Source organism: Paralichthys olivaceus, chromosome 15 (assembly GCF_024713975.1).
Source record: "Paralichthys olivaceus isolate ysfri-2021 chromosome 15, ASM2471397v2, whole genome shotgun sequence".
Classification (NCBI taxonomy): domain Eukaryota; kingdom Metazoa; phylum Chordata; class Actinopteri; order Pleuronectiformes; family Paralichthyidae; genus Paralichthys; species Paralichthys olivaceus.
The window spans coordinates 22,076,015-22,094,271 of NC_091107.1; the positions used below are offsets into that span (position 1 = coordinate 22,076,015).

Sequence of the window (18,257 nt, forward strand, 5' to 3'; positions counted from 1 at the left end):
TGAAATCAGTGTTTGAGGTAAACACAGTCGCTAATAGTAACAGTGGCTCTCTGGTCTGCAACATAGCTTGTCTGGTTCTCTCAGCACCAAACAGCAGACTGAGACTGGCTGGTGAGCATTACGCAGTGAGACACACCAGATATTTCCCTCAGGAGTTGGTACATACCAAAATTTCATCAGCTAGCCAGGAGCAGAACTCAAAATGAATGATCATGTTGCTCTGTAACTGCTACCGGTTTGTCATATCAACTTAAATGGTGATAATGTCAGTGTGTGTGTTGCGGTTGTAGCCTGTTACGCTATAGCCCCAACGTTTTTCAATTATTTCCGCTGGTATAACTCACTCATTCGTTTATTGACTTAACCAGGGAGGATTGTCAACCAAGGAGAACCCCCCTCTCCCCATCAGTTAAGGCCAGTTGTTATTATTTGCTTTTGTAACTAGATGTCTAAAGATTGACACTGTGTATAGATTGATCTTTAAACTGGCAGAATTGTTTGTCGACTCTAAACAGTGCTTCTTCATGCTTCATTACCCTGCGTGCAGTGTGTATTGTTTTCACCCCTGTCTGTGTGCATGTGTGTGTTCAAGTGTGTGCATGCATGCAAGCAGAATAACTCAACAATGCATGGAGAGATTTTCACCTGACTTGGTGTGAAATCTCCACATTAACTTTTTTAGCCAATCGTTTAGGTGTGTGGGGGATGGGGCTGAGGGACGGCACACTTGTAGTAAAGAACTGAACGTGCACAGTGAAAGCAGTGTCTACTGACTTTATGCTGAATCCTGCCCACATGCAGAAGATGGTACAATCTTTCTGGATGGCCACTGTCCAGAGGTCAACGAAGCCGACAGCATTACTCGCAGTGTAGCTGATCAATCTGACTGTGACAGAGAGGCTGTTTGTGTGTGGGGAGGGAGAGAGGAAAAAAAGAAAGAGAGAGAGAGACCTCTTCTTCAATGCCATTCTGTTTCAAAATTTAAAAATAAACTGCGGATCCTGCCATTTAGTTCAGTCAGGAACACTTTGTCATGATTTACCCATTTGTTGCAAATGGGGATGCAGTTATGATTGGTGCTGAGGGCTCCATTCTTTGGATGTTCCCTGGATTAGCCCAGCAGCGTGCTCAGATAAAACAGGGAACATATGCGGAACCCCCTGGTGGGCGTAGCAGGCAAGATACGTTTGTTAAAGATGAATATCGTTTACCACGACCGTTTGGACTCGGTGCTAAAAGGTGGAGGCTGGGGTGGTGGAGGCAAGTTGCCGGCAGCAGGCGTGGGTGGCAGTGTAGCTGAGCAGGGATCAGTGAGGATGAGGTCGTATTTAAAGGGACCGCTTTGGTGAGAGAATGGGCTGTGATTGGTGAGTGACTGACGAGCAACCATAAATCGGTAGCTGACAGCTGAGCACATGTCTCTGTGTCCTGCATGAACTAACGCAATGCTTCATTTAGCAGCACTAGTGATTGAATGTTCACCTACACTGCTCTATCTGCACACACAGTACTCTTGTGCTCGACACTTGTTTTAAAAGTGACAGCACCCCATTCATCCCCATACAAATTGTGTAGTGGCATAACTACATGTTTTAAGGTGTTTACATTTTCTGTCTCTTGGTTTAAGATAAGATAAAACTTAACTGATCCCACACTGGGAGCAGACAAGTCTGCTGCTATAACAGTGAGGTAGACAAGAAAATAAAAATACAAAAGAAGTCAACAGAAAAAAATATATTAAAAGTACAGAATATATATAATATACACCTTTCACTTCAGAAAAAATAGTATTTGTATAGCCAATAACTATTTCAGTAAAGTGCAGTCATACAGGATGATTGCACAATAATGTAAAAGCATAAGGTGATATTGAGATCTGCAAAAACATGAGTGATAAAAAATAATTTGAAATAACATGGTATTGCCTCCTACACCCTCTCAACACTGATTCATCACCTATCACTTTGTCCAAAGATGGTGATTCAACAGCAAAATATTGGTTTTAGCTTCATAGCTTCTTCTTCATACTGCGAGCTCTGCCTGAAAACATTTTCATTGAGGTTATGTCATTGTCTGAAGCAGAGATGCTGCCTGGTGGGAGGAGAGACTCAGAAAATCTTGTGACAAAGTACATTGGGTTGGTTCCATACCCTGACTTCTCTGACCAGGTATTTTACTCATAGGTGAAGTCACACAAATAAACCTTCTCAGAACAACAGAAAACAGAATGATTGCAAAATCTTCAGGGTGTCCAGAGTGAATTCACATGGTAATATTACAGGAAAGAGACAAATCCTGCACATGGCAATAGATTTATGCTGTTGTATTTTTATATCAAAGAGTATGTTTCCCCATGAGAACACAATCTCTGTCAGTGTCAACTAAATGTCACATCGTACAGGACCAAGATTAGCTTTGTGAACTACATCCAGATCCAAACTGTCGCCCATGGAATCATATCCAGAGCTTCTGAACAATATGTTCATAGCACATGTCATTGTGTCTGATGATAAGATGGCTCTATAAATCTGAATATCTTGATTCCTTCAACAAACTCAAAGAATCTCTGAATCTGGTGAGATCATTTCACCTGGCCTCAATACGGTGTCACCTGACAGGTTTACTCCTCCAGTATAGTCCATTGATTCAACATCTTAAAGGGGGTTGAGTTGTGTTGTGCTTGCACTTACTGCTTTATGAACCTGCTGCAAAATAGTATTGATTTTTTTAAGCCGTACAATTTTATGGCTACTAGTCTCAAGGCAAACTGAAATGAACTATGAGACAAAGGTCCTCTGAAGCAAACGCTGCAGGTATCTACATTACAAGCAAAGATGTGATTAAAATATCAAATCTAACAGTGACTCACCACTCTGTTAAATACAACCCTAGAATAAAAGTGTTTAATTATGAAATATGCAGCACTAACCAAGCAAAAGACATACATTTTCTAAATCATTCCACTTAAATAAAATCCTGTTTTAAGGTAACAAATAATAAGAACTTGGAAACTAATTTGAATTAATGATGCCAAACTGCATTTAAACTTTCTCCTTGAAACACCATACAGCCATTTGAATGCAGTTCAGAGAAAATTGCTTCTGAACAAGAAAATGATAGATCTCTAATACAGAACTGTTCAGGGCAGATTTAGCAGCTCCTTTGAGAGCACAGCTCCGAGGTGATCATATCGTTATCAGGAGCGTTAACCTGCTCGTGTTATGATGCCCTTTCTACCTGTATGGATCACCTTTAAGTCACTGAGACTGATTCTCTGAAAAACCTACATGGATTGAGGGACAAAGTAAGACTGAGTTTATACCATCATATTCCAGCTGCAAAAATTACACCTGTATTGGCTATAGAAAGCTCCGGCGAATTATACCACATCATTGTAAAATAATAAGTGAATAAAAATACACACAAAACTAGAATTAATAATAAAATAAATCAATATATTTATTTGGTTCATTCTGTTTTTATTAAGGGGTATATTTTCTTGTATATTTATGTATTATTGTATATCTTTATATGGATCATAAATAAATGAGAAATTCCCATATTCATTAAATTTAAAAAACTGAAATAAGTCCTGCACCAAATATAAATAATGTGGCTTCATAAATAAATGCTTTGACTTCATTATGTAAATTAAAGATTGCTCTTAACTCTTTTGGTTTGAAACGAGACTGCGTGTCCTTTCTGTGATTATGATCATTTTAATTGTTACTACATTGCACATTTTACCTCCATGACATCAGTGTTAAATAAGTAAATAGTGTGGAACTAAGCTGGGCTGGGCATTCTAGATTCCCCGCTACCCAGCAACTTTCCTCTGGGATCCCAAGGCGCCCCCCGACCAGATGGGATACATAATCCCTCCAGCAAATCCTGCGTCCACCCCACTGTCCCAAAAAACTTCCAATGGAAGGTGCCCAGGAGGCATCCCAATTAAACCCCAACTGGCCCCTTTCAATAGAAAACAGCAGCATATCTACTCCTCTCTACTCTGTCTATCTCTAATGCTGAGCCTAGACTGCCTATTCTATTCCAGATTTAATGCTTCCCGTCCCTTCTCAAAGCCCATGGCCATAGGTGAAGGTTGAAACGTAGATCAACTGGTAAATTGAAAGCTGTTCCTTCTGGCTCAGTTCTTCTTTTTCACCACGTAAGCTCAGTATAACACTTCCATTAATGCTGATGCCACACCTCTCACCTTTTCATATCCTTGCTCCATCCTCCCCTCACTCCTGAACAAGACCCAAAGATACAGCACCAGCACCCCAACTCCAAACGAGACAGCAATCCACAGTTTGACTGCTCGGCCAATTACAGATAGGTTTAGACCCCACAAAACATTTTGATGTTGAACTTAACTGTGCCTCATCACTGAAGTACATGTTGCCGAGCAAAAGTTATCCCATACAGGAGGGTCAGTTTTCATGCTTGCTGGAAAGTTAGCTTGAGCAGATGTTGAACTGCTACTTTAACTCAAATTAATCTAATACAGAAAAGAGAGAGGAATTCAAAAAATGTCCAAATGCAGTACAGCTTTTACCTCTTGTACCTTTATTGGCACATTCTGTATAAATGATAGCTGTGTTACTTGGTGTGTTAATGTTCACAATCAGAGACCGCTCATATTATAAAACAACATGTGAATGTCTGAGACATAACAACAACATCTAAAGATTCAAGTGATGAATAGAATGGCAATGTTTTATTTATTTATTTTTATAGAAAACTCACTTATTAAAGCTTTTTCTCAATAAATATATATTTTTTGTATTTATCTGTGACAGATCTGTCCGAGCAATCTTTTTGTCATTTCCATTTCAAAGTAACAAGGACAAGATCTCTATTTTAACATTTCAGGATGATCAACTTAAAGGTTGTCAACAGTGACACCACTGCTTTCACTTGTTTCAGTTTTTCGTCAGACTTGTTTGTTAGACAAAATCTCTGTGAATAATTTATTGGATGTCAGCTTAATCCCTGTTTAGCCTTCCAGAATGACAAAAGCATACAGCAATTGTGTCATCGTTGGTTCTATTTAGCTGTGGTGCCAGAGGCCAAGGTAGAACCTCTGTTAATGAAATAAAATAAAAACAATTGTTTTCAGATTTATTGAATACAAACTGTCAGGTTATGAAACATTTTTGCAGGAATATTGCTAGTTCCAATAAAAGCTCTGTTGGTAAAAAAGCGGAATTGTAACACCCGTATCTACTGCTGGTGTTGATGGTTTCAAATCAAATACAATAACATAACAAATGCAACATGTGCTTCCATGTTTGGAAAAGAAAATGTACCCAAAAATCAAATCAACAAAGTTTGCAGCTGTTAGCATCGTTTCCTCAAGAAGATGATTGGCTTTTGGTTTCCTCCGGGTACCTCAACATTCTCCTGCAGTCCAAAGACATGCTTAAGTTAATTGGAGACTAAATTGACGGTAGCCGGGAACCTGTTTGTATCTGTGTGATACACTAGCAACCTGTCCAGGGTCCAGCCCTCCGCAACCGTTAAAGGATAAGTGGGACTGAAGATGGATGGGTAGAAGACTGATGAATGCATATATGCAGGTGTGTGTGTACTGTGATAGTGATAAACTTTATAGTAGAGCTAAATACTTTGAAACCAACCTTTTTTGCCATTTTCCTACGCATCTTTCTTCTGTTTAGGGTCAGTGGTCGATAAGTTTTCCCATTCCTTTCCTATCTGTTTCTTAATGTTTGTGCACAGAGAACTGTTTGTGTGAACGTGTGTTGCTGAGCCATCAGATTGGTTTTGTGTGGCCTCAATCTCAGCTAAAGCTTGTCAAATTTCCTTTTAATAGAGGTGTAACCTCTCATCATCTCTGAGAGAGTCCTGCATTGCTTCAAAAACTGCCCCAAGTCATCTAGCAGGCTGCATTGTTAAGACATATTTTATCCACCACATGGATTGTAGAATCTTACTTTCAAAAGCGATTTTAATTCATTCAGATCCAAGTGTAAAAATAATTCTACATAACAAAGCAAATATTAAGATGTACATTTTTTTCAATCACCACAAGTGTCTGCATGTAAACAGACAGGGGAGTTTCAGAATTAGTTACTGTTCTTTGTTTTACTTTGATTTGGGGAATTCATTTTGGGACAATAGATAACATAATGTCTATGAATAACATTATAATGTTAGTATTAAATAATCTAGTGAATATGCATGCAAACAAATCTTAAATGTTAAATCTTGAAAAGTACATTATATTATTCCCACAGACCACAAATCTCCCACAACTCAGCTACTAATCAGAATTAATTTGAAGTGTTTAAGACTTAATGGTATATTTAAATTGAAATTGACTCACTTGTGCCTCAGGTAATAATCAGGTGGCGTGAGCTGAGCCTGCGAATTTAGCTTGCCAGGAATTTTCAGGGACAACAAGACATTCTCAAAACCATTTCCCACTAAGTGACTTATGTCTTGTGATTGGGAGTCGTGCGGTCCTTGTGACTTCTTAATGCTAAGCTGACTGGTAGCACGGGGTCACACACTACATGATGTTTCACCAGGAGAAACCCTCGACCGGTCCCCAAACTCTGTTACCCTGTCCCTCACACACATGCTATCCCACATTACAGGCATGTGCAGGGGCCACCTCACCACGACATTTCGAAGAGAAAGCTCACATCCAAACACATAGTGCCTCTCCAACCCACTGCAAGGTGTTTCAAGAGACACCACTGTTTTATATTAGTCACTGAAATACTCAGTATGTCTCACATTAGACCACATTTCAATTTTCCTATCAGACAAAGCAGCTTGTTAAACAGCTATGGCTGCTAACCACTGTTAGGATGAGATCAGGCGTATCAGAGTTGTGTCACTTGAGTAGCGTTCACTCTTTCTTCAGCTGAATTACAGAATTTCAGACCCTGCCAAAGTTTGCACTAACTCTGTAGCAGACCCTGACCTCTGACCTATTACAGGGGGGTGAATTAAGCATGATTTCCCCTACAGGGGTTGATTGAACATTACCAGTATTGTTGAAATCTATGGAGTTAACATGGATCAGGGTTTGTCCAGACAGCACAGTGTGAACTTTTTGCTTGGAAGTTTCATGAAACTTTGTGAGTTTGAATTAATTATGAGTTTAAGCAAAAGTAAAAAAATATTAAAACTTTTGGTTTTCGTGAAGGATCTACCAGTCTAGTAAAAATGTGTCTGGGTTATTGTGATATACTGTAGACAGTGAAAAGTACATGATTTAAGAGACAAAGAAGAAAACAAAAATATGAATTTATTTCAAATGTGTTTTAATCAATATGTACTTGTCTAAGATTGAACACATTTTAACTAACTATTTAAGCTTTTTGCATATTTGGTTGACATTAAAAAGTTTGAGAGCCATGCATGATAATAATCTAAGATGATGTGAGGGAAGTGTGCATACAGCCAAAACACACAGCATCTGATTTTACAGACGTCAGTTTATCGTCAGTGCAATCTAAGGAGATGATCTGTAACAGAGCCTGAAAATGAAAGTGACCTTAATATTATCTCCTCTATAGAGGCAAAAACAATGATGGTCTATGAAACACAATGGAAAATACACTTGCATGAATGCTCTGACCTGCTGTTACAGTCACTGGGTTATATCCTCTGGATGCTGTTATATGTACCAAACATAATGGGAAAGCAGAGCGATTTCAGAGTGTAAAACCTACATCTGCCATTACCACTGGGCTTATATTCCATGAAGAAATTCCTGGATGTTTATTGTTTACTTGCACACAATCTAGGGACTATTTTATCTGATACGGCTCAAACCACATCCACCACCCTGGGGTGCCTGTCTCCTTCACCAAACTTGACTCGCCGTCCTTCGTATATAAAGCCAGTTTGGCAGATAGTTTAATTAAAGCTGTCGATTAATTTACACTCGTCAACAGCTAAACAACCCTGCAGTAGTGGCAGCAACATACTCGTGGCTTTAAATCACTGTTCATACATAAATACAGTGATCTGGTTAGAGTGTGAATGTGAAGATAATTAAAACACCCTGCATACACAGTGCTTCACAAAAACAACATCCAAATGACAGTGACTGTTATGATCCTGGGAATTGTGGTAAATTATGACATGAATAATGACACCATTGTCAGTTATAGTACATTGACAGTCAAGTTTATTCTCAGCTCCTCATTTGCATGTATAAATTATATTTGAAAGAATTTTGCTCTACAATAGAAAAACATGGTAAACTTTGATGAATACTTTGTTTTTTCAGATAGAATGTCAGCTGAGTGACTAGACTCACACCAAAAATGTCTGATTAATCACTGTGAATGATGGCATGACATATTTCCAGGTTAAATATATGAATTTACACTTGAAGTATGACCAGCCACACTCCAAACTAAGGTTTTCATACACAAATATTGATGAAGACATGTCCACAGCTTTCTTAAAGGAGTTTAGAGATAAAAGTAGAAAGAGCAAGTCCTGAAACAATGGAAATTAAAAGCTCTCTTATTATGCATACATGTACCTAAGAAAAAAGCTGAATCCTTGTTTATTCCATAAAGATCGAAAACTGGTCTAAAGTAATAGGTTGCCCTTAGAAGTGGTGATAAGTGAGTGGATATTATTCACAAGCAAACTGTTGTCTTTATTTAGCATCAGAGGTGTATTCAAGATTCTAATTCTTTATTTAGCATCAAAGGTGTATTCAACATTCTACTCCGTCATTCATCCAATTTAAGTAAAGAAAAGCGCTCAGTGTTGTGTGCAGCACAAGAAACAAGGAAATGTGAGAAGAGTTGTTGCAGCTAAAGAAGAAAATAGTTGCCAGGCATCGCCAAGATGAAGGCAACAATACCCTCATGGAGCAACTATATTTTCATGTGACTACAGCTATTTTTATTATTGAGACGTTCAAGGTCCACATGACAGAGTCATACTTGAGCAAAGGGACAGATAGAATGGTAGAAAAAGAACCAAGGTGACCTCCAAGTTCAAGGTACAACAGTGTCTATCATCATTCTGTGCTTTCTGAATCAAAGTGGGCTGATCGAGGAACCACAAGCCACCGTGCTTCTGGGAGAATGTTGTTCGGACCAATGAAAATAAAGTCACATCAGTCTTCACATAAACAATTTAGCTCTGAAAGAAGAGAGGAGTCCACTAAGAAACATGCTATGTTAAAGCAATGCTTTGCTGCACATGGCACAGGGAGCCTTACATCTGTGCAGCGCCGCAATGAAATCAGAAGAAACATGTTCTGAAGGAAATCATATTGGCCACCATTAGAGATGTCTGTCTTCACTAAGAGGAGTGTGATGCATAACGTACATTTAAAAGCGAAAAAGAGTGGATGAGAGGAGAACATCAGACGGTTCTTAAAGGTCCAGAGTGTAAGATTTAGGTGAAAAGGATCTATTGGCACAAATTGAATATAAAATAATCCAAATTATGTTTTTACTAGTGTGTTTCACCTAAATTGTACAAATGGTTGTCTTCTTTACCCTACAAGGGGCCCTGTATATTTATATACTTGATATTTACATGGAGGGGACTCTCTCTACGGATGCTGCCATGTTTTTTTTACATTAGTCTAGACTGAAAAAACTAAACACCTTTTGAGTTGTTATGACAACTGAAGCTGCCACAGGTTCTTTTTCATATTTGGAAGGGGAGGGTGAGTCGAGGGGTGTTCAGCTGCAACATGCAATTTCACCATTAGATGTCACTAAATTCTACACCCTGTACCTTTAAGTGGCCTGATATGTGTCCTGATATTAATGCAGAAGACGCCATCAAACCTGCATAGAACTTTTGCCCAGGAAAATGGACCAATGCGGAGTACAAAACTTTGTGAGTAAAGAATTCCCACAATGCTCACATACAAAGTGCAATATTCTGCAAACCGTGTAGAACATTTAATCCAGAGAAACACAGCAAAAGATTTGACACAATTGCTCTTGTAATTATCTTGAATCTAGAAGCTGATGAGGCATTAAAAGCTCCCAAAAGTACCTGATTGTGGTTAATGTTCGGAAAATGAAATGGAAGGTAATGCCAGGTATATAAAACATGATAGATAGAATAGTAAATGCCAATTAATCTGGTCAGATTCAACATATTTTACAGACAATTGTGCTTTTTATTTAATTAAATATATTTTTAAAATAATAAATTGAGAGTAGAAGAAAGAAAAAAGATATTTTAGGACTTCCAGGCTTTGTACGAGTATTAATAACAATATTAGATGGTCTTTGGCCTTACAACACTGTAAGTAGCCCTCTCTAATGAAGAGAGAGGTTGAGCTGTTGGTCAAAGCTGAGTTGTAACCGGCAGTGACCCCATGTCTACACTAGCCAGTCTCTCTCTTCAGCGAAGCACTCAAAGCCTGCAGACATGAGCCTCTGTGCCCTGCTTCTCCACGAGGACACTATTACTACTCCACACATCTTTTTATCCACAGCATCTTAACATACGGTATCCCCCCATGGACCTGCTCTAACATAGTCAATGAAGAACACACTCCCCTCCCCCCTCTTTGAGCAAGGCATTTACCCTCTAATTGCTCCAGTGGAGCAATGAATGAAGAAATGAGATTCCAGAAAGAATGTCTTTCCTCTCGAGTTTGTTCACTTATGCCCTCATGTGCTGGTGCTCAGGAACAACACAGCCATCAATCATGCAGTGGAAATCAGCGTGATATAAAACCATACTCTATATAATATACATGGGCATAAATAGATCACTACCTCAGTGTGATCAGAGGATGTTATATTAGACACGGGCCAAACTGACACTGAAGAAAAATAAATCTTTTTCAAATGTATTACAACTGGTATTTGGGATCTTAGCAGCAGAAGAAGAGAAGCATATGAGTTACCTTGGACGAGGACATGCACTGAGGTGGTTCTTGGTCGACTGCTTGTCTGGACTGCGCACACATACTGCCCCTCATCCGTCATATCCACGTTTTCAATCTTGATGGTAAACTCCTCTTGATTAAGGTTCACCAGACTCACTCGGGGATCCACAGACCATTTGTCTTCCCCGGCGTACAGTATACTTGACCGGTTAAGCCACGCTGTGTGTGTGACAACGTCCCCCTGTGCACACCTGTGAAGGAATGAAAATAATGTTGAAAGCCTTTTTTTTAACGTAGTTATTTCAAAACTACACGAGGTACATATAGACGTGACAGAAATGCACATTATGTGTTTGATATGATGTATAGAAACGAAGCAGATTCAAATGCCATGTTTTTTTAACATAATAATTACTATTCATCCTACATTACATATGCACACTTTATCAGCCAGTTTATTAGGAACACCTAGCTGAACATAATGCAGTCCAATACAGCAGTGAATCATCCTTCATGGAGGATGTGATGTTCTGTTCTCAGATTGTTGTTGACTCAATGCATGGTCATTTCAGGGGCTGAGGCTTCTGATGCAGTAAAACCTTATTGTGTTATATAGACAGGTGTTTCTTTTATTCAGTCCAGCTCATTAATGTGGTGGGGGTGGTTTAAATAGCACTAAAGTGTTCCTATTAAAGTGACAGCTGGGTGGACACAAGGGCTCTTCATTATTCATCGCATACTCCTGAGTGATTTATTTCTTTTCTGTCTGGCGGGGGTGGACACTCATCCCACTGAGGAGCAAAGCTTCAACCAGAGAGGAGAAACTAATTAGTGGAACCAGTGGATGAAGTGTTGGGTTTTTCACTGCACATGATTTCTGCCGCTGCTCTTAAACCTCACCCCTACTTTAAAAGGCCAAAAGTGTGATGGGGGACAGTGTAGAGAATTGGCCCTGGGTCGTTTTCAGCTCCCACAGCCGTGGGACATTATCAGCTACCTCACCATCATGCATCCTTTACTTTTTTTCAGACCACTTTATCTTACTGGCAGCATAACAGTAGATCTATGTGGGTTTTTTTTTTTTTTTTGAAAGGAGCAACATTTAATGCATATTATGCTATAAAGCATTAAAAAGGGATTACTAATGGCATTTGAGCTATTATCAGTCGTTAACATCTTGCTTGACATGTTGACAATGTTTCGGTGAGGACAATAAACAGCTACACTCAACAGTTGTGGCTCTCGATCAGTCATCAGTTTTTTTTTTTTTTATTCATCTGCCCGTACACATGTTCCAAACTAACTGAGACAATGAGCTGAAACTGTGCCGCCATGCTCTGCTGCAATTACAACATATTGGTTTCTGCAGCCGCAAAATGCAGCTCTGATACAAGAGCTAGGTCACAGATCTTTGACTGATTCCACAGAGCAACACAGCTGCTATATGTTATTTTCACAAAAAATCTTTGGATTCCACTGAGAATGTACCACCAGAGCAGCATGCGGGGGAAAAATAAAAAAAACATATAAATAAAATATCATACATAAAAAGCATAACTTATAAATGAGTGTGCCAGTAGAGGAAGAAATTGAAACTTGTACTTTTTAGCTGGCAAATGGTGTTTATCATCTGGGTTTATTTAACCTTTGGTGGCTAATCTTCCAGCGTGCAGGAGCACGTACATTTAAAACAGTTTAGAGTGGTGGCAATGTAAGATCAAGGCTCTGGAGCTGAAAGACTCTCAGCTCCATTTACACTGTCACAGTTTTTGTTACAGCATCAGTCACTTCCACTTCAGCAGCTGCAGTAGGGTCAGTGGCATCCTTGGGGCCCTTGTGGTGCTATGACAGAAACTGTGTGTGTGTGTGTGTGTGTTATCAGTACACAGGGGCAATGGCTTTCAAATCAAATGGATCGCGGCATTTGCAATATGGTAAGGTTATCAATTTTCTATGATAAAATCAATTCAAAGTGGAGTTTTCACTTCTAATGGCTACAGTAAATTAATTTCTGACCGGTAAATGTATTTAGCCACACTTCTAAATGTTAACCTTTATACACAACACCAACAACAGCAGGGGTGATCTCCCTGTAACTTTGCTTTAAAATGAAAATTATACCTCTGATATGTCTGAAAGACTTGATTAGTAATAATTTCGAGGTCACCCGCGGACTTTTAAGGACAAATGCCTGCATATAAAGACTGAAGGATGAAACATTTCTTGGAGGAGATCCAACAAACAGGCTCTTTGGTGAGTGGCACATTCACTCTGTCAGCCTCTGTGTCCTTGTTAGCCCATTACCTGAAAAGACCTGTTCTCATAAATACATAAAGGGAAACTGTTTCCTGTGCTAAAACACAGGAAAAAGGATCCTATTATACACAGCAACTCAAGTTCAAAGCACAACAAGGAAGGTATATAATACAGAAACAAATTCAGGTTTCCTTAAATCTTGAAATGTATTAATTTAGAGTTATTATTAAAATGGAAGCGTGACATTGTAAGATCTAGCTTAGCAGAACACAGCCACACTATACACACCTAGAAAAGAAAACTGTTAACCAGCTTTAAAAAACATCAATTGTTAAATGAATGTTTTATCCTCAATTAATTGTGTAAATATAACTTGAAAACTCCAATTTGAACAAACTTAATTAATTGGTGATAGCAATTTGAGTTTTTAACCATTTTTTTTCCAGTGCAGTGCAAAATCTACCACGGGTAAAATGATATGAACGGTTTATAACATCCCTCAGGTAGTTATGAGCGCATGGACCATACTTAGGATAATCCTGATGACCCACTGAAAATACAGCTTCTCATGAAATGATCCCTCCTGTAGTTCTAACCTGAGTAGACCCTGGCATTGTTAAGCAGAGTGCATTTTATAATTACAATTTATAACGAGTTAAACCGTTTTCATTTTCTTACAGGCGCAGCACAATAAATTAAGTTCATGCAACTTTTCTTTAACGAGTTTCCGTCCACTTTATTTAAATGGAATATACTAAAATACACCCGGTGCTCATGTTGTTAAAAACACACAAACAATTTACTTTGACTCACCATTATGTTTAGAGGCTATGCTCTTTTATTCAGTCAGTCCGACCTATCATATATATTTTTACAATGTGGTGAGATGTGCCTTTGAGAGGTTTTACACCTGCAGTGATGTGGAAGTGCACTGCAACGTTTTAGTACATTGCGACACCACAGTCGACCGTGGTTTCCACCACAGAGCCCAGTGAGACACAGGTTCCCATTTTGGATTCTTCCACAGCCACAAACTCAGGATTTCAGCTGTCTCTCTGCAGCTGACAGACTGTGAGCACTTTACTGCTTGAATGCTTTAATGGACTGTGTAGGCCATGGGGTTTCGTTACTTTATGGACATGTTTCATGATGTAACATATGGCCATTTCATTTATTGCATTTACTTATCATTCATTATTCATGGAAAACACTGCTGTTTAAGTGAAGAGGCACGGGTTCATGTGAAGTTCATCATGTTGGTTAGTGCTACTCTGTAAAAAAACAGTTGTATAATGTCTATTGTGGAGCAGGAATGACTTTTATGTATTCTGTTCACTAATATATAAAAGGTGGAAAATACGTTTTCTATCGTTAAAAAAACGCATCCACCTCCAAATGTGAATAGACAATGACCTTCACTCCCAGTCTCAGAGAAACTAAACAAGTTTAAAGTGAGCTGTGTTTTGAAATAAACAGACAATTGCTTTGGTGCTATGTGAAAAAAAAAAGATTCAGTTCATATGTCAGTTCTAGCTTATCAAACATTTACTCACATCACATCGACATTTAAACTTACAGTATACATGAATTTTATTTATAATACAATAATTTACTTTTTATTTTCTTGCTTTCCTCTTCTTCTTCCTCACTGACCTTAATCCTTTTATGAGGGAGCAAATAAGTGCTCAGTTTTACCATGGCAACTCCACAAAAAGCTAAAGGTCTGCAAACACCAGCTCCACATTTAAAGGCATTTTAAAAAGACCAGAATGTGAAGTATAAAATGTCTCCTGAAGTCACCTCGTTCCAATCACTCAGATAGGTGCACATCTGACACGAGCTGCCGTGCAACAGAACCTTAGACAACTTTTTAACTCAAAAATGATTGTATGAATTTTTATAAACTCCTGTTTACTTTCCAGTCTTCAAAGTCAAGGCCATGGTCAGTGCCTCCTACAGAAACGCAGCCCTCAGGGGTTCCTGTTTAATTTGAGAGGGTCAGTGACACAGTTGAGGCTATCCTTGCACCGTGTTAACACCGTCTTCCAATTTCCAATTCATGAGAAGCTCTGTGCAGTCATGTTGAGTGAGTGGGAGTGCTGCCTCTTTGGGCGCGATGGAAGAGTACAAAACAAGTCATTAAGACATAAAATTGCAGTTGCTGGTCTCCCGATGGTCATTAAATGAGGACGATAGAGAGAGTAAAGATCCACTGCCTCTGGTTTGCAGTACATCGGTAAAGTTTTTAAGTCTTCTACAGAAATTCTCAATGACTGTGTCTGTGGGGATTTACAATACTTTTTCTTTTACCATCCGGTGTGAAGTATTTAAAATAATTCACATGGTATACAGGTATATATATATATATATATATATATATATATATATATATATATATATATATATATACATATATATTCAAATGTGTTGTGAACAGAAAATCTGGTTTGACTCTGGATGTTATAGAAACTATAAGCCTCACTAGCTTCATCCCCCCAGAGAGCAACAGGGAGAAAGACAGAGGGATAAATATTTTACATGCCAGTTATTATTTTTTATCACCTCTGCACTGATGGCAAAAAAAAAAACATCCAAATACATTGTCAGTCTTCTCTAAAGCTAGAGAGGAGGAAAGGAGGAGATGTGAGATTGGGAGGTGAAACTGTATCCGTAAGCAAACAGCTTCTCCTCTCTCCACCTCCCGTGTTTTCTGACAGTAATGCAGAACATTAAAAATACATGATACTTGTTTCCCTGCAATTAGATGTTACCAGTGGACTCTGTTTGCACTCTGGATCAGTTGAGCTAATATTTACTGCAAAGTCATCAGTAGCTTTGCTTTCAGGAATACAACCTTCATCTCTTTCAACATTCTGTCACTGAAGAGATTAACGCTACTTTCTAATGACTCACATGCACTTGAACTGGTGCTACAACAACTACAACAACAGTGAGCCTCCTCGCTCGGCAGCCATGTTTTCGACGCTCTGAGGCTTTTATTTAACGCCCCTATCTAAATGAATGGATCGAGCAACAACTGCACTTTCATAGAAACACCAGCCAAATATGATGAAACAACTTAGAGAGTTTCAGGACTCTGCTTGCACAGGATAAAAAATAATCTTACTTCCACCACACAAGTGGAAGATTGTGCAACAACATGACCAACCTGATAGTCTTCCTGTTTGTCATGGACATTATTTTACAAAACATATTTCCTGCAAATCTACTGAATTTCTGCTGCATTGTTCAGTCATCTGTCTTGCACTTGTATGACAGATGCAGTTTTCTTTTAATCAGTCCAGCTGTCTACACTGGCACAACGGCTCTGTATGTTTTGAATATTTTATTTAAATCTTTTTTTTTTTTATAATACAAAAAAAACAGCTTCACACCAACAATACTTAACCATTCACTGCACATTACAGACATCTACAATGGATTTAAAGAGACATACGGTAGGTTATCTTTTTCTTCTTCAATGACACTAGTGTGAAATTACAGATCAATCAGTCATGTGAGACGGGTAATATCTGTGCTGCTGAGAAAGGGTTGTCATATTTCACAGATGAAATATATATATATATATATATATTATTCCTTAGTGAGTATGTTTTCCAGAGCCACAATCCACATATGCGATGGGAGGTCTGACGGCCATTTAATTAAACTTTTTGGCAAGATTGGCCAGTTGGGTCTCTCTGCAATAACAGATAAGCCAAAAGGAATATTGCTGGATGCACTGGATTGTAACAGACAGAGCATCACAGATACCCTGCCAAAAAAACTACAATACACCATATGAAATAAAGTCTCCTCTGCTGGATCTCATGTAAAACAAAGGGATTCGAGATTTGGGTTAAACCTGTGGAGCTCCTTCAGGGTTACAGCCAATATCTTATTCTTTATGCTTTAGGTCTCTTTTACTCTATTTCATGCACTAAAACACAGTGATTATGCTCTGAGTTCTTCCGAAATGCAGATGACATACAACCTCATACTGTAGATTAAACCGTCATGTGTAGCTACATCCTGTGTATGCAACATGTACATAGAGCCAGGGTAACATCATCAGTGCAGCAGCATATTTTGAACCATAGTTACAATTTGTTTGTAGATCTGGTTGTGATTGAAGCACATAGAATGTCAGGTGTATATAGCAGAAAGACTGACAAAGTCCACTTTCCTCAGGGAATTATTTATTCACTTTCAATTTTTTGGGGTTATTTTTATCTTAAACCACAGTGTTTTCCTAATACTTTCTGTACATTCATCCAAACTGTGACCATTCCAAACACTCAACCATGTTTTTGTTATTATTATGAATATAAAAGTCCAGTTTGCCTGCAAATCCACTCATATGATTTGTATCTGAGGGTCTATCGTCAGCACAGCTAGTGAACACTCGCACCAGTTGTGCCATGAATGCCATTGGAATCTTTTGCTGACTGGAATGTCAGATGCTCCATAGCGCTCTAAGATTTGTTAAATAACCAAGACACTCTTTTTTTTTTTTTTTTAATAATTTTTGACTGAATTGAAATCTGATGTTTTTACAGACGACCATCAAACACGTTAAAGTGTGAGTCTTGCAAGGTACAACAAGAGAATCACATAAGCAGTTCTGGGAGCTTACTCTGAGCTGCACTGGACAAAGAAAGTTAGTAATACTGTTTATTTCTCATAAATAAACGAATAACTCTCATCCCATTTAAAATGAGTGATCTTTGTTCTACTTCCAGTGGGGCTCCTTGGCAGGCTAACCTTACCTAACCCCAGAAGACAACATTTCTACTTCAGTACCAGCATCCAGAAAGAACAGCGCTTCCCCATTGGTTTGCATTTCTATGAGTGGTCAAACAGGAAAATGTGCAACAAAAAGAAGTGCACAGATATTCAGTTAAGGTGAAATTAAATGAATGCTTGTACTTGTTAAATTATAACCACAAGGGTCAGGGTAAGTGAGAAATCAAGTCCTGACAAATCACTTCACAGTTTTAATTTAACTTTGAAGTGTGGAAACCCTGCTGCTCTCGTCTGAGCACTGAATGATTGTGAACCTTTTATACAACAATGAAGCTTTGAGATGCATTAACTACTTCACACATATTAGGAAGAGTTAGAGTTTTAACTG

The 18,257-nt window shown here is 38.6% G+C and overlaps 1 protein-coding gene across 4 annotated transcripts in view; it reads right to left on the minus strand.

Moving 5' to 3' along the window:
* ntm (neurotrimin) overlaps positions 1-18,257 on the minus strand; it is a 383,071-nt gene that overhangs the window by 24,419 nt on the left and 340,395 nt on the right. For all 4 annotated transcript variants that reach the window (XM_020086103.2, XM_020086104.2, XM_069539907.1 and 1 more), the window contains one exon: positions 10,886-11,118. In XM_020086103.2, coding sequence (XP_019941662.1) covers positions 10,886-11,118 — 233 coding nt within the window. The remainder of the gene's footprint in view (positions 1-10,885; positions 11,119-18,257) is intronic.